Source organism: Triturus cristatus, chromosome 3_1, assembly GCF_964204655.1.
Source record: "Triturus cristatus chromosome 3_1, aTriCri1.1, whole genome shotgun sequence".
Taxonomy (NCBI): Eukaryota; Metazoa; Chordata; class Amphibia; order Caudata; family Salamandridae; genus Triturus; species Triturus cristatus.
The window spans coordinates 359,931,184-359,955,688 of record NC_140583.1 but is presented as its reverse complement, the minus strand read 5'-3'; the positions used below and the strand labels follow the sequence as shown (position 1 = coordinate 359,955,688).

Sequence of the window (24,505 nt, the reverse complement as noted above, 5' to 3'; positions counted from 1 at the left end):
TGTGCGCCATGTCGACTCCTCACTTTTCTCTGCACCAAAACGTGTGTACATGTGCATACGTGTGTGTGTGTGTGTGTGGGTACATGTGCGTGTGTACATGTGCGTGTGTGTATGTATTAAGGTACAGGTACTCTAAGGTTGACACTATGTGCTACAGCCCTTAGAGGCCTTCCCTAGCCACAGTGCCTTTGTATCCATGGTACCTTTTACAAGCGACTTATATGTGGCTAGAGAGGTGCCAATTGAGGGTACAAAGGTACGGTTTTGGGAAAGAACACGGGCCCTGGGAACCTGGTTGGTAGGGACCCAGGGCACATCAAGTCAAAGTGAATCAGAAATATGGCAAAAAGTGGGGGGGATTACTGCAACAGAAACCTAGCCTCCTACAATCTTGCAACAATCCTCTTCTGCAAAGGAAATTAGAGATTGTCCTCAAAACTACCCTACCAATATATATCTGCAGGTAGGGTTACGGGGTTAGGAATGCCTACAATAGCAGGACGGTTACTAGGGGAGACAAATACAGCAGCTGGACCAATTCCTATTCCAGCACATAGGCGTATGTTACTGATGGGATCCAGACCAATAGCAACTCGCCCGTTGCCGGTGACGTAATTGCAGGCAACGCATTCACCGAATGTCATATGAGACTCCGCCTTATACCCCCTTGCTACCACTGGCAGGCCTTCCACGAGATCGGGGACACTATACTGCGTGAGCACTCCAAATCTGGACAGAACACTCACTCACAGAGATAGGTGCTCTGTTTGCAGAAGGTCACCTACTTACCTTTGCTGAGTTGGTAGAAGGGACGGATCTCCTCAGAGGTCAGTTCCTTCTTTATGAGCAACTGGTGGCAGATTGCAATCGGACCTGGCAAACAATAGACAGGGAACCAGCAATGCACCCGGTCCTCCATACCATTCTGCAGATGGGTCCCGGGCGCCCATATACTGACGTGGACCTATAAGGCCATTCGCAACCTAAAAACAGTGTCCCTTACCACCCTGGGGAAAAAACGAGAAGAGGAATTCCAGCGGCCGCAATACCCGAAGAAAGTGTCTCTTAAATCCCGGTTTAAAAAATTACAATTCTTTGTCCTGCACCATGCGTATTTGACACCCGAGCACCTGCAACGATACTACCCAGACGCGCAATTCGCATGCCCTAGTTACCACGCCCCAGCGCGAATTTTTTCACATGTTTGGGGACTGCATAATATAATAATACACACCTACTGGAACGTAATTCACACCATGCTCGTGAAGTGACAGAGCTCAGAGAGCTTGCCACTTGGGATGCATTAGCTCTGGGCATATTCAAGCGTCACAAACACCACAAAGTCAAAACACGCTTTGCAACCCTGGCCTTCTTACTATCTAAAAGTGGAATCGCCATGCACTGGAGAACCCTGGCAGGACCCTCCACTGGCAACCTGGGTGGGAGCGGTAGTTAAATGGGGAGCATCGGAAGAGGATGTTCTAAGTCATGAGGAAGCCCAGGGCATACATAAGCGTCATATCTCTATGCAATGGATGACGCCATTACATAACTTTAAACACGCGCCAGCACACATAAGATCACCCTTATCACCACATCCCCAACCGATCCCATCGGTTACGTCCACCTCAGAGCCGGAGCACGAGGACCCACCAAAAAGGTGCAACAGGCACGACACGAGCGAGTAAGCCCAGGAGCAACCCCCCCACTGAGCCCCTTTCACACTTAAAACCCAGGCGTACTGTCCGCACCAGAGTAAATGTATACTCGCAGTATCGTTCTTCCACGTCCATTATCGTATTCCTTCATACATTCAGTGTGGCCCCAGTTCAATTCATCTCCCCAAGGTTAATGTGGTTGCAATGTTCTGATGCAAACATTGTATAACATACAGGAGATACAGGAGATACACGTATTGCACTACACGCTGGTTAGAATGATAACTATCATACATTAATAGAGACAATGTAATCATAAGTCAAACGCATGCATCACCAGCAATGTATCTAGATCAACATAGATGTAACCTTGTGTTGCATATGATGAAAACCTACTAAAACAGTAAAAAAAAAAAGACTGACTACAATTCATTTAATCTATGTAATGATGCAATGGTTATGAGAAAGGTTGTCCTGAGTATTAAGCATGAGTTTACCCTTAAACATAGACTCTCAAATGACACTTTCTTTAGCTGTGTTAGGGCTTCGATCCAGACCTTGGTGAGGCATTCATTTTGCACCCTGTAGAAATCTTTGATGACTGGTGTATTGAAGAAACTCCTCCCTATGATGCCCAGTGTGTATGCCACTATGGATGACAAGTGTGAAGTATGAGAGGTACTGAACTGTTCATAAGGGCTTTCTTGATACACCAGTGGGAAAAAAAACAACAGTTCTATTTACAGGTATAGCATTATTATGTAGTGGGACTCCTAGCCTTCCGTGTATCTTTGAGGTGAGCCCTAGGTATCTGAATTTGAGGTCTTTAAGTGCCATGCAGATAAGCGAAGGGTGGCTCACCTAACCACCTTGTATTGTCAAAAAGTCATAATGGACTGATGTAGGAAAGTGCACCCTGACATGGTCACCCCCACTTTTTGCCCGGGATCTAATGCCATTTTGACTGACATGCATTGGGTTCCTGCTAACCAGGTCCCCAGTGCCAGATATCTTTCCCCAAACTGTACTATTGTTCCCCCAATTGGCCATACCTTTAGAACCTATGTAACTCCCTAGTAAATGGTACGACGCGTACCAAGAGCATGCGTACTAAATCAGGTCACTAAGGGCTGCAGTCTGTATTCTGCCACCCTAAGGGACCACTCAAAAAAACGCATGCACACTGCCATTGCTGGCTTTGTGTCTTGCTACAGATAAAAGTGAAAACACAAAATGGCACTCAGCCATGTGTGTCATGCCTGCAGACACTGCATGCAGCATAGGTAAGTCACCCCTACAGCAGGCCTTACAGCCCTAAGGCAGTGTGCACTATACTACACACAAAGTGGTCATGTAGGGGGTGTAGTGACTCCAAGGTTATGTAGCCCATTGGCTACCACCGTTTACTTCCCTTAAAGCCTCTAAATCTATTATTTGGGGCTCCCCAGGCACCAGAGAAGGAAATTCTAACGAACTAAGAAGGACACCGAAAATCTGTGAGGAGCAAGCACTGAGGAGCAGCAACCGACTTGGAGCCAACTCTGCCAGCTGTCTCAGACAACTGATCCAAAGACAACTCATCCTGAAACTGCTCTGCTTCCAAAAGCATGGGAGGGCTGCCAGTATCTCCCGTAGAGTAGCGGAGCTACTTTCGTTCACCCTGCAGGCTTCCAAGAAGAACCATGAGGATTTAGAAACCCCGACACTGGAAAACACAACTTCACCCGTGCCCCTAACCCGAGTCGAAGTGGGACAATGGTGCAAACAAAGATCTCGAGACTATCCAGAGTCGAACCTCACCTTGAGTTTGCCAGGACTGGAATCCCAGTCGCACCTGCAGCCTCTCTGTGTAGGCCCCCTAAACCACGAAGGTCTCCCGCAGCACTGGCCAGATGCCTAAAAGCACACTGCACCCGAGCCCTACAGCCCTACAGCCAGAGGAGAAGTGGACCGACAGTGTCACTAAGTGCGCGAGCATCTTAAGAACCGAGCCCCGCCGTGGGTTCAATCTGACTGGATACCCAGTCCCAGCTTGCAGCCTCTTTTCCACTGGACCGTTTGAAACCAACAGGGCACCCAGTGCCAAATAGCACCTCTCCAACCAGACGCCCCAATGTCTTACCGAGGTGAACTGTTGGTGATGTCTTGGACATTGCCCCATACTTTCCCCAACTCCAGAAGATTGGTCTGTAAGTAATTGCCAAGTACCCTTATGCAGTATGTGAGTTTTTTCAACATAGGATAACATTACTGCATTAGAGACAATACAAGTATATTTACCGGTTTTCTTCAAAACGTCCATTTTAAAAAAAGTAGTTAACCAAATAAAGTTCTTGGTGTTAAAAATTTCATAAAAATACGTGCTAGTTTTCTATATTGGAGCAGACCTCCACGAGTGTGTGTGTCATTTATTGATTGTGTATGCAACTAATGTCTAACACTCCTTCATAAGTGTAAGGCTGATGAACCACACTACCAAAAAAGAAAGCACCTTGGGAGTATTCAAGCAAGCACCTGGCCACTGTCAGGGGATACCTGGATTCTACACCATACACCTCTTTTTGGTATACTATAAAAAGATCCAGCTACCTACAACTGGAAGCCTCATCACCCTTTCCTGTTCAGTCACCACAATATCAAAAACCATGTCTGCCTGCGCCATGGAAGTGCTATTAAAATTAACATCTTGGGTGTTTCCTTGCACTTTTCCAGCACCAGATGCATCGTGAGAAATTAGGCAATTCATAAGTGTGTTGGTACCCGGATGCAACGTTTTGGTATTTCCTGTTCTCTGGTGTTGCAAAGAGATCTCCACCAGGTCTTGGTTTAGCCCCATCACATGTGAGGCAAAATTCGACCTGCTTGGCCTTTATGTTTTGAAGTTCTGACAGGTTTATGGCAACTAGGCCTGTGTCTCTCAACAGCCCATCTACATACATCCTGCGCTAGTCAGGACAGTGCGTGGCTTTGTTCCGCCTTGGTTGGTGAGATAAAACATGGTGGTTGTATGTTTTGTCTGGAGTTGAACCATTCTACCCCGGACTTGCATCTGGAAGGCCTTCAGGGCTATAAGACTGTGTACAGTTTCCAACACATCTGTTTCACTGTATCCTATAGGCTTGATAAGATCCTGATGTTTAATGTAATGTGTTGTGATGGTACGAAATGACTTTGGCACTTGGAAGGGCCTGTCCAATGTGATAGTCTTTGTATTCCACCATTGGACTGTTTCTGCACCCTCTCAGTGACCATCACTAGATCTTCCCAACACCTGGCTGCTTGCAACCATAGACAATGTAGCCAATCCTGAATTGGTCTAATTTCTAGTCTGGCAAGGCTAATTAGGTGTATGCAGAATGCTTTTTAGGCTCACCACAGTCCTCATGGTCAGAGGTATTAACTCCTGGTACAAGCAAGTTTGCTCTGTCAGTGCCAGGACTCTTAGGAACTGGGAATGCTTAGGTCTCACTTGAAATTAGACATGCTCCCAGGCATGTCATCTGTAACGTCTGGCTCTTAGTCAGCTAAACAAGTGGAGGTATGGGGGTAGAAATGCTGGTGAACCACTTGGCCACTCTTGAAATCTAGTGTAGTAGTCCACTGACATCTGCTGCGAGTCTCGGACTAAAGATATGGAAATCTGAATCTTGGGTTTGCCATATCACTGCTTATTTCCATATGGATCATAATCCTATTGCCATCTCCTTCATAATGTCTGGTATGAAATGTGGCATACTTCACCATTACCTTCTTCCTCTGCATTCACTTGCATGGAAAGTTTCCCCCCTCATCTGGACCCTGGCATTTTGCCTACAACTGCACTGGCCTAAAGGCAGGGCCAAAAGAACCTCTTCAGCATCCTCGGTATCAAGCAGCATAAACGGGGAAAGGGAGACCATCTTTGGAAAGGTGTCCTTTGACAGCAGGACTGTAAAAGCGCTGTTCTCTGAAAGAAATAAGTTACTTACCTGTAACTGCAGTTATCCAGTATTGGTATCTTTCATAGATTCACATGCCTGAATCATTCCCCGTCGTAGTGGGAGTCCCGCGGTACAAATAACAAAGCAGTAAATAGTAAAACACCATAGGCCTAATAGATGCAAACATGCATTGTATAGCCTATCAGTCTCCTTTTGTAAAAAAGGACCAAACTGAAAAGCACGACCAATCAGATACCAGCACCCTGTAGAACCTTCCCAAGAGAGGCTGATTCCCTCAGATTTTCTAGCACAAGTGAGGTAAGTACCATAGTTTAGAAGCAGCCTCTCCGGGGAGGAGGGTGGGTGCATGTGAATCTATGAAAGATACCAATACTGGATAACTGCAGTTACAGGTAAGTAACTTATTTCTTATCCAGTATTGGGGTATTTTTCATAGATTCACATGCCTGAATCAGAATAGCAAGCAGTGCCCCTATGGATAATAGATACTTATTCATATATATACGCACGCGTATTAGTTGGTAAGCACTATAGTGGACGGTGGGTAGTGCTAATTTATTGCTTAGTAGCCTCCTAAACATGAAAAAAGATGGAGTGCAAAGCAAACATTTTCCATTACTAAGAAAACCGTCAAAAAATGCTATCTATAACATAGAAAACATAGATATAGTCATATTAGTGTATATAACATGCACCAGTACATTGTAAGAAACCAAAATTGGTTTACCTTCATGAAACAGGTTTCGTAGTACTGCCTGTCCAACAGCTGCATCAGCTCTGTGCGATGACTCGAGGTACTGATGCTGTGCGAATGTGTGGGTTGTCTACCACGTTGCCGCTCTGCAGATCTTTTCAAGTGGCACTCCGGCAAATAGAGCAGCCGAGGAAGAGACTGCTCTAGAGGAATGCGCTCGTACAGTTCGTGATAAAGGCTTGCCAGTCTTGGCGTGGCAAAACTATCGCATTTGCTACCCATCTAGCTATGGTAGCTCTGGTGACTGCAGCTCCCTGGCAGTTTTGGCCGTGAGCCACAAACAACCGATTTGATCTGCGTATTTCTTGTGTCCATTGCATCTTTTTATGTCCAGAGTGTGTAAAGCTTTTTTCAGCCGGCGTGGCTGGGTTAGGGAAAAAAGTTCTTAGGATCACTGGTTCATTCAAATGTAATTGAGAGGGCACCTTCGGAATACACTTAAGGTTTGTTCTTAACAACACTGCCTCATTAAAAAAACGTAGGAAAGGATGAGATATAGTGAACGCTTGTATTTCACTAACTCTTCTTGCTGAGGTGAGAGCCACAAGAAGGGCGACTTTCCAGGTTAAGAATTTTAGTTCCACTTTGTGAAAAGGTTCAAATGGTCTCCTCATCAACAGACAATACTACATTCAGTAGCCACTCTGGGGGTGGAGCCTTGACGGGTGGAAAAGTCCTAAACAGGCCTTTCATGAATTCTTTCACCAATCTTGATGACCATAATGATGGGCAGTTGGGCAATTGCCTGTATCTCGAAATAGCAGCAAGATGAATGTGTAAGACCAGATTTCGCTAAGAAGAGCAAATAAGGTAAGATTTCCTAAGCAGTAGAGCAAAAAGGATCTAAGGCTTTGCGTCTGCACCATATACGGAAACGCTTCCACTTGAGTTTGCATGTTCTAATGGTGCTATCAGCTATCCTGTGAAATGTTTAGGTCTTTAAATTCAAAGAATTTAGGAGCCACGCATGGAACTGTAGTGTAGCTGGTTCCGGGTGACACTTGATCCTTGCTCCTGGATAGCAGAGTTGGCGTCAGGAGGAGGCGAATGGGTATCGTTTCTGACAACAGGAGAAGTTCTGAGTACCAGTGTTGCCTGGGCCATCTGGGGGTTATGAGCAGAATGCGAAAGCGTTCCCACTTAATCTTCGTGAGGACTCTGGCAATCAGTGGTATGGGGGGAAAGCATACGCATAGATCCCTGACCAGCGCATGGAAAGTGCCTTCTATCGAGATCCTGGGAGAGGGAATCTGCTTGCGAAGAATCGTCATTTGGAATTTATCTGGGTTGCAGAGAGATCCAGTTCTGGCTTCCCCCATGTCGCAAATATCCTGTCTGGTTGAAATTGTTCCAGCTCCCACTCTTGACAGCTGTCGTTTGCTCTGCTCAGGGCATCCGCTAGGGTATTTCTTAAACCTGGACCATGTTCTGCTGTTAAAGAGATCTTGTGGAGCGTTAGCCAGTCCCAAAGTTGTTGGGCGTCTTGTGACAGAGATAGGGACTTGGTTCCTCCCTGTTTGTTGACATAGAACATGCTCGTGGTATTGTCCGTGCGGCCTAGAACCGAGGATCCCTGAATCCGTGGGAGGAAAGCTTGGAGTGAGAGAAATATTGCTTTTAACTTTAATCTGTTTATTTGCATTTTGCGCTGAGCTGAGGACCACTTCCCTTGAACTTGAAGGTCCTGCAAGTGTCCTCCCCAACCTTCCATGGAAGCGTCTGTTGCCACGACATAGTCTGGAATCACTGGGAGAAAAGAAAGCCCCTTGGATAGATTTGATTGCTGAGCCCACCAGAGGAAATATTCTTTCATTTGTGGAGTGATATCTACTACATCGTCGAAAGAGCCTTTGGTTTGTATCCACTGGCATTGGAGCTCCTCCTGAAGAGGTCTCATGTCGAGTCATTGGCACCAGGAGAGGTGCGGTGCAGCGGCCAGGGCAGCTGACTTCGGAGCACAGGGCTCAAGGTTCGATCCCCGGCTCCGGCGGCAGCTCAGCTCGGCACCATGTGACTCTGGGCAGTAGCTCACTTGATTTCCACAACGGCCCCCAGCGCCTTGAGACCCGTAAGGGGGAGTAGTTTGCGCTTTACAAATAGGGATTTACTTTACAAATACGGATTTACTTTACCAGGTCTATTGCCAATGAAAGCATTCCCAGTAGAGATTTGAACACCCTTACAGAAACGCACCTTTTTCTGGACAGTCTTAGTGCTAGCGTCTGCAATCGTTGTTGTCTTTCCTGGGAAAGGACGGCCGTGTTCTGAATTGTGTCCAGAATTGCTCCCAGAAAAAACATTCCCTGGCTTGGAATGAGCGAGGGTTTTTGATAGTTTAATGATAGGCCTTTCGCTGAAACAGAGAAATGCAATCTCTCGTTGCCTCTTCCACTAGACAAACTGATGGCGCTTTCAGAAGCCAATCGTCTAGGTATGGAAATACCCGATGACCACTGTTCATTAATGCAGCTGCTACTGGAGCCATGAATTTCGTGAAAGTTCGTGGAGCTGATTTTAAGCCAAAAGGAATGACTCTGAATTGGTAGTGGGTACCAGCCACTGTGAACCTGAGGAACTTTCTGTGCTTCAGGTGAACAGGGATATAGAAATACGCATCTTCGAGGTCCAATGAAGTCATGAAGTCGCAACTGTTGAGGCTGCGCAAGATGTCTGCTAGAGTGACCATCCTGAATGTTTGAGACTCTAAGAATTTGTTTAACTTTGAGGTCTAGGATAGGTCTACACTCCGATTTCTTGCGAATGAGGAACAAACAGGAGTAGAAACCCTTCCACCTCTGCAAAAAAAGGAACTTCTCTATTGCTCCTTTTTGGAGCATATTTGCTTTGTTTTTGAGCAAATGCTGACGAGGGGGGTGCGATCTCCTGGGGGGTATTGGGTGGTATCTGAATAAACTCCAGGGTGTGGCCGTGGGACACAAGATCTAGGACCCACTTGCCTGAAGTAATATTGCCACTGGTGAAAATGCCTGGAGAGCTTTGCACCTTTTAAGGGGAAAGGAGCACTCGCTGGTACCCGACTGAACTCCTTGCTTGCGGCCGGAGTCACCGCCTTGGGATGCGGTCTTGAGCCTTGACGAGAGAAACCAGCCGTAGAGGATTGACTGTTATATTGGTTTTGATATCCCGGTCGAAATTGCAGTTGGTAAGACTGATAGTTCTGAGAACGCTGGTAATTGCTCCTGTAGTTTGAGAAACCTCGGCCTCTAGCTCCCCGAAAGGTGTGTATCTTTTTTAATTGTAGTCAAGGGCTCATCAATGTGACTACCAAACACGCTATCCCCATCATAGGCCATATCCAGAATTTTGGATTGCACTTCCGGGCGGAAACTTGTAGCTTTCAGCAACCCTTGACGCCGTAGGACGACAGCTCCCGCTAACTGACTAAAACTGGTAGTGGCAATGTCCATAGCAATGTCAATCAGTTCCGACGCTGCTCTTTCTGCTTCAGTGATGGAGGAAGGATTTCATCTCCCCTACATCAGACCATAGTTGTCGATCGTATCTGCTAAAGACTGCTAGAGCATTAGCCGCTCTTACAGAAATCGCCGCCATTGATGAAAATGTCTTACCGATTGTGTCGAGACGCCTACCATCTTTATACGGTGGGGAGGTAATAGGAGCAGACGGATCCTTCAAGCATCTCTGAGCCACCTGAGAAATTACTGAATCCACCTTGGGGTGACCTGTTAGACAGGCAGGAAAGTCCTCAGGGGCTCTATACTTCATATCCAGTCTCGGCAACACAGGGACCACAGAAGCAGGCGTTTTATCACCTTCACCCCTTCCTGCCAAATGTGATCGATGATAGGTATGGACCTCACAATTTTTCTGGATTATTCTTTAAAATCATATAAAAAACGGTCTTCCTCACACACAACTGTTGGCAAGTGGAACCTATTAGCAACATTGTCTACGGTATTATGGAAACCACTTATATCTTCATGAGGTGAATCCGAAGGACGAGGAGGTGGTGGCGATGGTGTTGGTATCACATAGTCATCCCAATGGTCTGCTGGTGTCGTAGGGTCAGGAATCTCACCCTCTTCCGGCTCCTCTTCAGAGGTAGCAGGGTCCTCTTGTGGAGGGATAGAGGGATTTGGCATAACAGGCGGCGGCAGTGGTGGTAAAACTACTGGCTGTGGTGGAGGCACTATAACTTCCTGTTCTTGAGGGGGAAACCTCTTCTGTAATCTTGCAGCATACTTTGGAGGTCTAATAGAAACGCTGGTGGAAATTGGGCAGGTGGTTGCACAGGCTGCTCAAAGTAAATAAATTGCCAGTAGTGAGTAGGAGGGGCTTCATACTGCTGGTAGTAGTGCTCCTCCTCATCATAGTCATCGTACTCCTGACATTTAACATTCAGCTGCGAGGGGCTATAAGCCGCTCCAAATTGACCCTTTTCATCGTCCGTTTTTTCCACATCAAGAAGATTGCTGGGAGGCAAAGGTGAAATCTTTAGGGTTTTACTCTCCATGCGCGCCCTCTGCAATACCGGCGTTAAAAAGCTGGAATCTATAAGTGCAGGCGAAATTCTGGTCAGACGGATCCGTCGTCGACGGTGGTATTGCTGCCGACGTAAACGGTATCGTCGTCGACTGTGTCGGCAGCAGTGGCGCCGTCGACGATGGCATCGTCGCCGAGAGTGATGCTGTCATCGGCGATAGCTCTCGATTTGGAAGCCTTCAACGACGGATGTGTCGTCGACGATAAAGGCAATGTCGATGGTATGGAACCCTTGAGACTTGCCGTCGACGAGGTAATTGTTGCAGAAGGTCTAGAAGATGACAGTCGTCATTGCGGCGGTTCAAGAAGTAACAGGTAAGGCTACTGAACTTGCTGAGGTGGTTTTCTTCCCAGATTTCGTCTTAGTAGTTCCTGCTGGCTGAGGGGATGAAATCCCTGAGGAGACTTTATATTTTTTCTCCTGATTAAGGGATTCTTTTGCCACAAGAGAGGTTTTAGGTTGTTTCCTTTTTTCCTCAGGCTGTCCCTCAGGCGACCTCTATCTCTTATGAGACCTGAAGGAAGTATCACTTTCCGCATCTGAAGAAGCGTCATTCTTCTTTTTCTGCCATAATAAAAGCCGCTCTTCTCTATTGTAAGAAAGCGGGTTTCTGTTGCAGTAACCCCCCCCCCCTTTTTTGCCTAATAGTTGAAGCACTTTTCCTTGTTGTGCCCTGGGCTCCTGCCAATCAGGTGCCCAAGGCCTGTGTTCCTTCCCTAAAAACTGCCTAACAGCCAAAACCCAAATTGGCAAACCCTGGGCACCTGTCAGCCACTGGTAAATGGTACCCTAGGTACCCAGGGCCCTGTGACCAGGGAAGGCCTCTAAGGGCTGCAGCACTCATTGTGCCACCCTTAGAGGCCCTGTACCCTAACACACAGACACACTGTTCTTGGCTGAGTGTCTGGGTACAAGACAAAAAGTTGACATGGCACACAATGGATCCCTGGGTAGGAGAGCTCCTGCTCTCCTGGGCCTGCAACAATGCACATCCTGGGCGAGGTGCTAAATCTCCGCCCCCAGGATGGGCAGAGGGAAGCTTCAAAGGCATGCCGCTTCTGTGAGCTTCCCCAGGCCACTGCAACCCCCCCACTCTGGCGGAAAGTTTGGCCAGAAAACCCAAATAAGGACAGGGGATGTGCCAGCCTGCCAACCCCACCCCTCAGGTGGGGGAGGCAAGGTGAAGCACATCTCCGGGCTCTCGCCATCTCGAAAATGGGAAGCCCTGCCCAATCAGGACTAGGCTACTGCCCCCCTCTTACAGGAGAGAGGCAGGATAGGGGGTGTACCCACCCCAGGACAGGGACCCATTGGTCTCTGCCCTTCACCTACCTGTAACGCCCCTAAATCTAGTATTTAGGGGCATCCTGAACCTTCCTTCCCCAGTTTCCAGATTCCAAAAATACAAAGAAGAGCAAGAAGAAAGAAGACCTGCCCTGCAGCTGCTAAGAGGAAGACATCAACTGCTTTGGCGCCAGCCCTACCGGCCTGTCGACCCTCGAACCTACTCCTGCTCAAACCCGGCATCTCTTGTGGCCAGCAACCTCACAAACCCCAGAGGACCTGGCTACCTTTTGGCTCTAAGCACCTGGGACTCCCATGAGTAGAGGCTCTACTCAAAATCTGTTTCTAATCCCTGGAAGCAGCCCGGAACAGCGAACCCAGCACACTCTGAACCCGCCAAGCCTGGCCTGTGCCAGAGTGTACAAAGACCACGAGGACGACCCCACGGCGACTGTGACCCTGAGTCCGGCACCCAACGACCTCCCTCGACACTCCTGAATAAGCCTGCAGCCTCAGAACCAGGTGCCCCCCCAACCGCGATCAACAGAGGGTAAGATTTTCCGACACCAAAAGGCACCCCTGCCCAATCCCGGGGTACCTACCTATCCTCCAACTACCCAACTTACCTCTCGAAGTGGTGGTGGCACCTGAAGAATACCGTCCCCGAGCTTGCAGTCTTTTTCTAAACCGGAGCTTTCCCATTGAAATCAATTGAGAGCCCGAAGGCTCAAAAGCACCCTGCACCCAGCCGCCCGAGTTGCCCTGGCAGTGCAACCTCTACACCCATCTACTGCCCCACTTGCCCTAAGTGACCAGGAGCCCAGCTCCCACAGCCGCGTGGCCTGCTAGTCAGCAGCCACCAACCAAGGCCCCCTACCTCTCATAGGATAACATTGGGCCTAACTCTCTCTGCACCCGGCCGCCGTTGTGCCGCTGAGGGTGATCCAACTGTACCTACCTGACTCTGGGAGACCCCTGAGTCGATGCCCAGAACCTTAACTCTGCCAGTCGAGTACTTACCTTTAAACCGATAACTCAATTTTCTCCATAGGGTAACATTGACAGTTTTTTCCTGAAATTTCTTCTAAGTGTGGACTTTTCAAAACTTAAAATATTCACCAAAAATCAACCGAGTAACGAAAACAAAAATACTCACCTGCTATTAGGTGAGCTCCCAGTGCTGGATCTTGGTGCCCAGCACTGACTCTGAAAAATACTTACAACTGTACTTACCAGTAACCCAATTTTCTCCCATAGGAAATCATTGACTGTTTTTCTGTGAAATTTCTTCTGTCAATTTCTGCAAACTTTAAATATTCTTTAAAAATCGTATAATTTCTGAAAACATAATTACTTACCAGTTTTGGATAAAAGGTCCCAGTACTGAGTCTAGGCACCCAGTACTGGATTACAAAAGTAATGAGAACATACTATATCTGCAACTTGAATTTTCTGCCATAGGTAATCATTGACTGTTTTCTATGAAATACATTTTAAGTGTCAACTTTTAAAATAGCAAAATATTGTCTAAAAATCATCACAGTAACTAAGTCGACTTTTATCACTTGTTTCTAAGTTACTGTCCCAGGACTGAATCTAGGATCGGGTACTGGAATTCCAAAAGTAATCCAAAAAGTAATCTATTGCAAATAACTTGAAACTTCCATTGAACTCAATGCATTATTGTGTTTAAAATTGTGTTGCCTATGGCAACCACTTGTAACTTTCTACAAAAGCCAGTTGCATATTGCAAAAGTATTTATATAAAGCATCTCATTCTGAGAAAGTATATTTTTATACCTATTGTTGGTTCTAAAATAAAACAAGCATATATTGTTTTTTTTATATATAAACCATTGGCCTAGAGTTCAGTTATTGAGTGTGTGAGACCATATGTTGACTGTGTGCAACAAATGCTTTACACTGTCCTCTGATACTGCCTTACTGCTCGACCAAGCTACCACTTTAGAGAGTAAGGTTATATCTAACTTTAGCCTCTGCCAAACCTCTGAGGACTGTGGACTCTGTACACACTGTACCTATTTGGGAACAGTTTATACAGAGCCACTTTCTCACATCTATCCCTCAGAGTTTACGATGGGAAAGTGCGGCATATCTTACAGTGTCTTGCTTCATGCTTTGGGTATAGACAATAAATACAGTGTTTGTGGGCATCATCAATGTGAACGTTCTTTTTTCCACAGGACTGGCAAGGCCTTAATAATCCTTTAGAATCTGACATAATCCTGATAAGGTATAAGATATACACTTATCTGAATCTGTAGAACTGAGCCAAGCTCAGGGAGACTCCCTTACACAACGAAGTGCAGTGAAAATCTGAGGGAATCACCCTCTCTTGGGAAGGTTCTACAGGGTGCTGGTATCCGATTGGTCGTGCGTTTCAGTTTGGTCCTTTACAAAAGGAGACTAATAGGCTATACAATGCATGTTTGCATCTATTAGGCCTATGGTTTTTTACTATTTACTGTTATGTTATTTGTACCGCGGGACACTCACTACGACAACGGGGAATGATTCAGGCATGTGAATCTATGAAAGATACCCCAATACTGGATAATAGGACTGACCTCTGAGATCCTAGCAAGTGGGCTTGCCTGTATTTTCACTGATAGGGTTGTCGGCTAGAAAGTGGGGGGTGTGGAGAATTCTTTACAGGGTATTGATGACTTGGATATGGACCGATCAGGATAAAGTTTAGGATAAAACTTCTTAGTCCCACATACTGCATTAAGAGAAGAGCTGAGATCCATTGCAGATTTCTTGTCCAGGTTTTTTGTAGGATTTTTAAAGTTGGCCCTTTGCAGGTTGAAGACAGCATCTTTAGAAGGTCTTAAAGTAGACCTGTGCTCTGAATGTTGCCACTGAGAAGATGTTTAGGCACCTGAACTGACTCATTTGGCTTATCATCTGCTAAAGAGGGGTTATCTATTGCTCTGAATTTTTGCAGCCACAACAGCAAAAAGCCCTCTCTGTCCTTCTAGGTTGTACTGGAAAATCCCCTGCTGATGTTGCAGTCCTCAGCCTTGTGGGTTGGATGCAAACAATAAATACAAAATTTATGAATAGTCTCAAAGTTGTCACCTCATGGTAGCAGCTTGGTTCTTTCAGTAAGGTATCTGTACTAATAGTGTGAGTGTTCAAATCCTAGGCTGTTTTGATATTACACTTTTTAAATTACAGTATGGCAATCAGTTCAACGGCAGGGTTGAGGATTCAAGCATGTGAATCTATGAAAGATCCAATTCGGGAGAATGAAACTGGGCCTCCTTCCTTTGTTCTAACAAGGCTTTCAATTTACAGGGATTGACTGAAAGCAAAGTTAACACTTTTAAGTTGTACAGAGGAATGAGAGCAGCTACTGAGGCAGAGTAATCCCCATTGAATGTAGTAAAAACCAGCTCTTCAAAGGGCACATCTGGAGAAAGTCAGTGAAACTGCCCTAGCTCTGATGGAGTGAGCATGAATACTCGCTATGATCTGTGCAAAGTGTAGCAGTCATATTGTAATAAGTAGTTAATTGCACAATGGCTTCAACAGCAGACCTACTAACATCTGTCACCAAAGGTTACCTAGGACGGTCAGTAAATAGCAAACCGCGATTAAAGCACTTTATTTTTACTTAAAAGATAAGCACTGAGATGAACATTGCAATACTGTGTCTATTGGAGGGTTTTTGACTACTGAGCTGTTGCTCCCCACCTCACCATCATTACCACCATGAGAAGCCTGTTACTAGATTGCCTTTTCTATCCAGAGTCAAATGCAGAGAGAAGAGTACCTTGCCAAATTTGCAAAGCCATAGTTGGACACACACCAGTGACAACCTACCTCAATCTCCACAAAAGAGTCCAGCAGCCCTTGTCTGCCCTGCGCCCCCTAAATGGGATCTTCTTAAACCTACTTTATAGCATCAATGTACTACAAAAGAAAGTTGATTTCAGAATACATGTATTAATAAAGCCATATAATACATAGGACATCAAAGTTGTGTAACCTGTGCATGGAAACATTTATTTTAAGTAGATTTCAACCCAAAACCTGGCAATGAAGTAATACAGATCAGCCTGTCCCACTGTAACACCTGAGCAACAAGATCGGAAATAATACACAAGAGTAATCCTAGTCTTACATCACGGATATTTTTTCAAATTGTAACAGTAGAATACTCCATGCAGAGGATCCTGGAGCCCATTTAATAAGCATTTTTATTTTCATTTTTAATTACAACTTCAAAATGAATATTATAAACTACATGTAGTTGAATCCCCCTCTACACACACTATTAATAAACTAAATAAGACATGTGCTTTGCTTTCAACAAAGTGGATCAGAACCTGCCTGTGTACATTATGGTTTGCAGGGTCAGTTGACAGTTGATTTTTGCGTTAACAACTCAAGACTCTCCCAGTAAAGATCCTTCTACCCACTTGGTTCAGATACAGGTAGGATGTTTATCAATTCAGACAGAACTAGGACAACAAGTAGTCTACCAAAGTATTTGTTCTCACACAAACATACAGGGTAAACAGTATTTACCTGTCTGCATTTATTTTTTAAAGCATTAAAAAAAAATGTAAAAGACAATTGAAAGGTACACCTTCTACAGACTATCTCTATGCTATCATGCATGACGACAGCTAGCCCCAAAGAGGTCATGAATTAATACCATAAAGTGAAGGAAATTATGTTATAACTCAATGGTCATGCAATTATATGCCAACGGGTAGCACAAGTGCCCACATGCATCTAAGTGAAGTTGAATACATTTGCAAAAATTGTAAATAGAGTAGAGAAACAGACATACCTCACATTATTTTTCAGAACTTTTCCACAGCTGAAGCATTTGAAAGTAGTATTCGTTTTCTGCTCCTGCTTAACCAGTTCCAAATCACCATCATGTTTTCCATAGTAGAAATCGCTAACTAACATGATCAGCTTTCCTTCCTCATACCTTGGTGAACTTGGGAGTTCTGTCGTTACCACTCCAGCAAAGAACGTGTTTATCATATCTGGGCAACAATACTAGAAAGAACAAACACAAAGTTTGACTATTAACAAAACTATGTGCATGGATGTTTTATGCAAATAAATATACAAATAAATATCTGAGTAAATAACTTTCCTATCATGGAGATTTCAAAGTATATAATATCTCCAAATGTTAAATTATCATCAGTCTTAAAAGTTTGAGCTTCCAACATAATTGTTCTCTATACAATGTAATTTATAGGTTTCAATATTTACCTTCATATGGTTTTTTAAGGGATCCATGAGACTGTAGTGAATACTGCATTTTGGGCAAGCTTTAGGAATAGATGTTCCATTTTTCATTTGGTTGGATACAGCACTTATACCTAAAAAGACCAGTACAAACATGGGATTTACTTTAGAATATTTTCAATCCAACAAACATGGAGTGCAAATATTGTACATAGACCATTGTAAAAAGGTACCTAGGTTTAAACTGTACATCAATTGTACATTTAACAGTTGTAAGTCCTCATTTACAATATATTTCACAAGACATGAATTGACTTCACCTACCTTTGGAAGAACTCAATGTTGATGGGGAGAGGGACACTGTGGCAGGTTGGACTGGAGGCAATGTATTGGATACACGGTTTCCTTTAACTGCCTCAATGGGTTTTGACATTTTCGGGGGAACCATATTTACTTCAGATGTAGCAGGACGCTTATTCGCAAACGTGTTGTCTTTCAAGCTTGCAGTGGCTGTAAGTAACATAAAAAAGCATCACACATGAAACTGTCTAAATTTCAGCACAATTTTAAATGACGCTAAAGGACGTTACTCACCTTCGATGATGCCTTTTCTGATAGAGACATAATCTAGCTGCAGATTCCTTATCTTAGAACATTCCACGAGGCAGGCTGGATCCGGAAACGTTTGCTTTAGCAATACCCTTGTGCGCCAGTAGATGGTTTTGATCAGTTCCGCTTGTCATTGCCTGCGTTGTCCGTGCTGGAAGAGACGTCAGCGTCACCTACATAGGTGCCACCTCGGCACGCAGACGTCAGTTACTTTTCACGAATTTCCATTCCAGGAGCGGCAGAGCCATGAAGTGCACTGACAGCGATGTGCATAGAATTAGGGCCTTGAAAGGCATCAGCCCTGACTCGGAAACCCTGTCCGCAGTGCAGGGAGGATGGGTGGGTCGGTTAGGAATCCACAGCTGTAAAGCGTTACCGAAGGTAATTAACTTTACCATCTAATAGAGACCTCTAGCTGCAGATTTCTTACCTTAAAACTGATACCCCAGCAATACTAACCAGGAGGAGGGACAGTGGTCAAGGTTAGACTAGGAGGTCCTGTAGGACAGATCACCGAAAAAAGTAATCCCAAAGGACTTGACTGCCCAGACAGTAGTGTTTGGTAAATGTGTGCAGCGATGCAGACGTTGCTGCCTGACAAATGTCAAGGACTGGAACACCACGTTGCAGCGCTGTGGTAGCAGTAGAGAGCTCATTACACCAGAGCTACAAGACTTCAGGAGCTGCTTCTTGGCCAGAGCATAGCAAATTTTCTCGCCCATCCGATACCACTTGAGAGAGAAGAGCCCGGGTTTCTCCGGAACCTATGGTAGCACCTGCACAACAGTTTCCCACAAGGAGCGGGCACAACGGCTCAATGGTCATGCAGTTCACGGACAGCAGCGCATGGCTGGCGGAGGAGAACATTTTCTTTCCCAAACTATCCAGCCTCTTAGCTTCCCTGTCCAGGGGTGCAGAAGTGAACACTCCTTGTAAGATTGAGGCTTGGACCACCAAGCTCTCTGGGGTAGAGTGGTTAGTAATGAATTTTGGGATCGCAGGGCGATGGCGGCGGGTGATGAGCCTATTCACATGATCCCCTGTGCTGGCCTTGGAACAAGTGCACAGGGGGACATCAGTTTAGGCCTGTTGAAAGGCAGGACAGGTTCCAATGAGGATACACCTGGCTGCAGGACCTCCGTCAAGATGTTAGTCTTGATGTCCACTGAAGGAATCTGAAGGTCCAGGACCTCGGCTGCCCTTCTCAACACCATAACATGAAGCTTCTTACTCCGTAGCCACAATAGGGGGGAAAAAGCAGGCCAGAATCTGGGGAGGTATTCAGGCCACTGGTCTCACCCAGTTCCTCATACCTGTCCATTTCGTGCTCAGTCTGGTCTTGTAAAGGGCCAGCGACCCCTCCCAATCTTCCTCCATGCCTAGCCCCTCAACACGGGTGCCGTCGGCATCTGCACCAAAAGGCGCTGATACGAGCCGTTGGGGATAAGGATGGGACTGCCGCCATTAGGGGAGTGCTAGCGACGCCGGAAGTCTTACTGCGGGGGGAAGGTCACAGAGGGACGGCCGGCATAGGCCCACATACACCACTGGATCCATTGGTGCCGGAACAGCTGGGTGGGACCAGATGGAGCCCTTTCCGAGCCTCAGGGGCCATGAGGCGTGACGGGAGGGTCAGGTCGCCCAAATATAAGGCACATGGTATAGAAATCTTTAAGCTGGTCAGGGGTTGCTCCATCTCCCAGAAATGCAGGGAGGCGTGGAACCGGCCCAAGCGCAGGTTCCGCAGAACTAGGCCTGGAGCAGTGAGGGTCTTTCTTTCTGTCAGCCGATGGACAGGAAGCACACTTCGACTTCTTGTGTTTCTTATGCCTGTTACCTGAGCGACTCAACGACTTCACGCGAAGGGTGGGGTGAGGGGGCTCCCTCAAAGCCGCCATAGCCTAGCAATCTGAGTACGACGAGGAGTCATGGTCACGCCCCAGGCACCAGAGACAAATTAAGTGTGGATCCATCACCGACATGACGTGGTGGCAACCTATACAGCCGACACGGACGTCACTCCAGGCACGGACAACGCCGATGACTACTTCATTCAGAGGCGATCGATGCCACCTACTAGCGCACAAGGCTATTGGGCGAGCAAATGTTTCCAGATCTGGCCTGACACCTGGGATAGTCTATGGTAGGGAATCCGCCGCTCGTTTTCTCCATCAGATACATTACTACTTTCTGCTATTTTGTATTGCTATGTTTTGTGCCTCTGCAGTCTGTTTTCAGACATTCCCTACACCTTCAACATTGGTCCTTACTGCAAAATAATTTCCACTTTTCAAAGAGAAACACCGATTGCCCCTTCTAACAAACATTACCAGTTAAACAGCAAGCACACTCTTTCCTGATGTAGAGAGATGAAAACACCACTGCAGGCAAAGTAACCTTCAGAAAGACAGTAAACACATTTAGTCAAAGACTATCTATTGCCAAACCAGAAGACCGGTCTCTGTAGCAAGCCTGGAGGGCCACTTCTGCCCAAGACAAGAGTTGACTGCATATTCCACTCTCACGTAATTGCCCCCACCAACTTCATTAAGAGACAGGTTGCTAATAGCCCTGGAGGAGAGGAGACTCTGCCATGAGGGGGGCAGCTGGGACTGCATCCAACACATAGCACTACCCACTAAAATAACCAGTAAGTAAAACGCAGGGAAATGATTACACCAGGGACAAGGGAAACACACACAGATTAAGCTTGCCACACACACCAAGACTATGACGAAGGGGTAAAGTGATACTGAATCGAGTAGCATACTGAACATGTGTAAGTATATGAGCCATCTGCACCTTATCCAATCTAAACCCTTAGTGTGTTGGTTACCGACGTTTGAGAAATCTACCGTTGCAAGAGGAAGGATGATACCAGGAGGACACTGGGAAGAAGAGCTACAGGGCCTCAACTTAGTTTGCAATCAAGTTTATCGTGCTGTGTGATTTAAGAACTTCGCTTTTCCTTAAAAGAGAAGTACTGGGATGAACACTGCTATACTGTGTCAATTGGAGGACTGTTGATTTCTGAGCTCTTGCTCCCCACGCCACCATCATTACGACTATGAGAGGCATGTGAATGGCTTGTGTTTTCTAGCCAGAGAGTCAAATGCAGAAAGAGGTGTACTTTGCCCAGTTTGCAAAGCAATGTTATGTTAATCGATATTTGGTATAGCGCTCGACTCTGCCCCAAAGCGGCATCTTGGCGCTGAGGTAACAGATAAGTAAAGAGCAGTCATTAAAATAGCCACTTTTTAGTTGTTTTTTAAAACCTACAAAATAAATGCAAGGTCTAATAAAAAGGGGAATTTATTCCAGTGGTAAGGGACAAGGTAAGTAAAGGCTCAACTATCATACTTGGATGTGCGAATGCGTCGAGGACAGAGGGAGCAGATTTCTTGATCTAAGGTTTCTATCCAGAAGATAAGGAACCAATTTGTCCTGTAGGTATTTGGACCCCTTACCTGCCAGATCTTTATATGTCAGGCAAAGGAGTTTGAAAATTAATCTCTTCTTTAAGGGAAGCCAATGCAAGGCTATGACCAGGGGGACTTAAGAGGTGCCTGGTGGCTGTTTATTAACCAGTCAGGCTGCCATATTTTGTACCACCTGCATCTTGGCGTGAACAGATGCATTTGAAGTTACCACAAGCGGGTTTCCATAGTCCAGGCGACTGATTATGAGGGCTTGGATGACAGTCTTGCGAAAGGCTAGTGGCAGCCACTGGAAAATCCTTTGAAGGCGCATTGTCCCGAAGCACATGCCACGTGGTCCTTCACTGATAGCTTATCAAAGAGAATGCCCAAGTTCCACACTGTGCTTCTGGGAGACAGGGCAGAGCCAAGCTCCATAGGACACCAGTCCTCAGTCCAGTGAAGATGTGTTTTGCCAAAGAGTAGTATCTCAGTCTTGTCCCCATTCAATTGTAGACAGTTTAGGGACATCCATTAGGCAATTTTTCTCATGCAGGAGGTGAAACGCTGTTTAACATCCGCCATGTCTTGAGCAAAAGAAATGACCAGCTGAGTATCTGCATAAGAAATAATTTCGAAGCCAGATGACTTGACTGGCCGAGAAAGGGAAGCAATATAAATGTTAAAAAGTTTCTACCATTCGTGGCTAACCCTGCAACAGTAATTGTGATTGTATACTGTATATATAAAAAAAAAAAATTGTAAAAAAAAGTTGGATTTAAGGCAGAGCCTTGAGGAACTCCCTTGCTCAGGTACAAAGTCTTAGACTGAAAAGGGCCAAAAGTGATGGCTTGAGTGCCGCTCTTCAAAAAGTCGGTAAACCAATGTAAGGCAGTTCCAGGTATTCCCATCTCCTGGAGGAATTAAATCAGAATAGAATGTGACACTGTATCAAATGCCGCCGACAGATCGAGAGGCTTGCCGGCAGCCACAGTAAGTCTGACAATAGTGAAAAACCACCTCAATCACTACGACTGAGACCCTTGTCTGCCCTGTCACCCCTGAACATGGTCTTCTTAAGCCTACTTGATAGCATCAATAGTCTACAAAAGAAAGCATATTTTATTTCAGAATCTGTGTTATAATTTCCTTACAATGAGCTTTGCATTTGTAATATGACATGCATTATTACACATTGTTGGATAACCTTCCTAGTCGTGGTTTATGTCACCAAAACCTCTAAATTGCAATACTGCCCATATTATACAAATACCAATTACCTGTTATGTACATTCTCATATTTGCAACAACTAGAGAAGAATAATTGGTAAAAGGCTGTGGCATCAGGGGGAAATCCTCAAGGACCTTCCTGAAAAGGGGGGGGGGGGGGGGGGGGGAAGGGTAGAAAATAAGCCACGGGTGTTGAACTACTCTCAAGCAATACCAATGATATTAAAACATGCTTTTTTGGGGATTCAAATATGGTACATCCCCGGTCTGATATTTTGGGGGGTGAGGGTAGGCAGGGGAAAGGTTTGGTCAAAGGAAGACCATAGCCTTTAGCAAGATGATGCTCCGGTTGCGTGGGGGAGGGCTGGAAGTGCCAATCATGGAATCGTATTACCTAGCAGCGGAACTGGTCTGACCAATGAGCTGGTTCAAGATGGTCAGTAGCTGCACTGCTTTAGGGTATAGATTACTAAGAAACATCCGACGGCCCATCGATATTGCGGCACAAAAAACTGGAGGTCAAAAATATCTATGTCCACGAGATTACACTGTGATGCCACCAGCGATTTAGTTGCTAGCCTAAACACTACGATATGCAGACCAGAACAATGTCAGACTGGAGAGGATGGGTGAACTGTTCTCTGGAGAGTCAGGAGGGTGATTCTTTAGGTCCTTTGATGTTAAATGTTAGGAAACAGGATCCAGAATGTGCAAGACGTCCTAGTACCATCGTACAACCTTAACCATGACAACTACAAACACATTAACACACAGTGCACTTATCACAGTTTTTCATATCGAGACACGAAAGAAAAGCCACAGGTGAGAATAACTTAGCAATGAGCTTGTGGATAGTACTAGAGAGAACATGCTGAAATATGTGCACTAGATTTAAAGGAACAATTGTTTCAGATTCACATAGGTATATTACCCATATCAGTTAATAGATTTGACCTTAATCGTGGCCAAGAGGAACATCGTTACGGACTGGAAGGCACACCCTGCCCCGAAGTGGTTGAAGGACTTGATTAAATGGGCATAGTGGAAGACAATATGGCCACTCAACAGAAGAAGCACCACAGACGCCGATGGATGTCTGGGACAAAATACTAATAGTGTCAGAAGCAAAATCTGACATGCATCCACCTTGAGGGTGAGAGTGTGGATACAACAATGTACTTCACTATCTTCAATGTAGTTTCACACACAACATAGGAGAAATATACATATAGTATATAGTTACAGTAGATAGTTCTAGTTAGGACCGTGTTTCCATAGGAAATCTCAAAATTCTATTTTGAATAACTTTGGCGCCGGTTGACGAATCTTCGCGAAATGTTCAAAACTAATGGGGCGCTCCGCTCAGCTCCTACCCTGAAAGTCTCGGGGGGATTCGTCAAGCGGGGGCCGCGAACAAAGGGGGGTCCCAAAACACGTTTTCCCCATGCATTTTCCCATAGGACCTTTAGTCGAAGGTACAGCCCGAACGGCTGAACAGAATTACTTTAAATTTGGCAGAGAGGTAGTCCTCAGGTCAGGGATGTGCCTTTTGCATATATGGAGTCAATCTGTTCAGTAGTTCCTGAAAAAATTGCAGTTAAAAGCACATACATATCTATAGCCGCGCACCGTGCGCGCACCCTTACGTTGCCGAGCGTAATTCTGATTGGTTGTTACATGTCAGTCAACGTTCGAATCGGTCGAAATCAGGAAGTGTCGGCCGCCATTTTGTTTGTTTTCAGTGCGAGAGTGGAAAAGGAAGGTGGCGAACGTGAAAAGGGGGCAGGGTAGAGAGTTCCTGACCCCCTAGCCTTTGTCAGGGGGTCCCTGAAGGACCCCGAAGGCAG

At 45.7% G+C, this 24,505-nt stretch overlaps 1 protein-coding gene across 11 annotated transcripts in view; it reads right to left on the bottom strand.

The window, feature by feature from the left end:
- Positions 1-24,505, bottom strand: part of ZNF280D (zinc finger protein 280D) — an 896,727-nt gene that overhangs the window by 674,251 nt on the left and 197,971 nt on the right. For all 11 annotated transcript variants that reach the window (XM_085644120.1, XM_085644117.1, XM_085644119.1 and 8 more), the window contains 3 exons: positions 17,728-17,913; positions 17,428-17,537; positions 16,988-17,205 (listed from right to left, as the gene is read on the bottom strand). In XM_085644120.1, the coding sequence (XP_085500246.1) occupies positions 16,988-17,205; positions 17,428-17,537; positions 17,728-17,913 (514 nt within the window). The remainder of the gene's footprint in view (positions 1-16,987; positions 17,206-17,427; positions 17,538-17,727; positions 17,914-24,505) is intronic.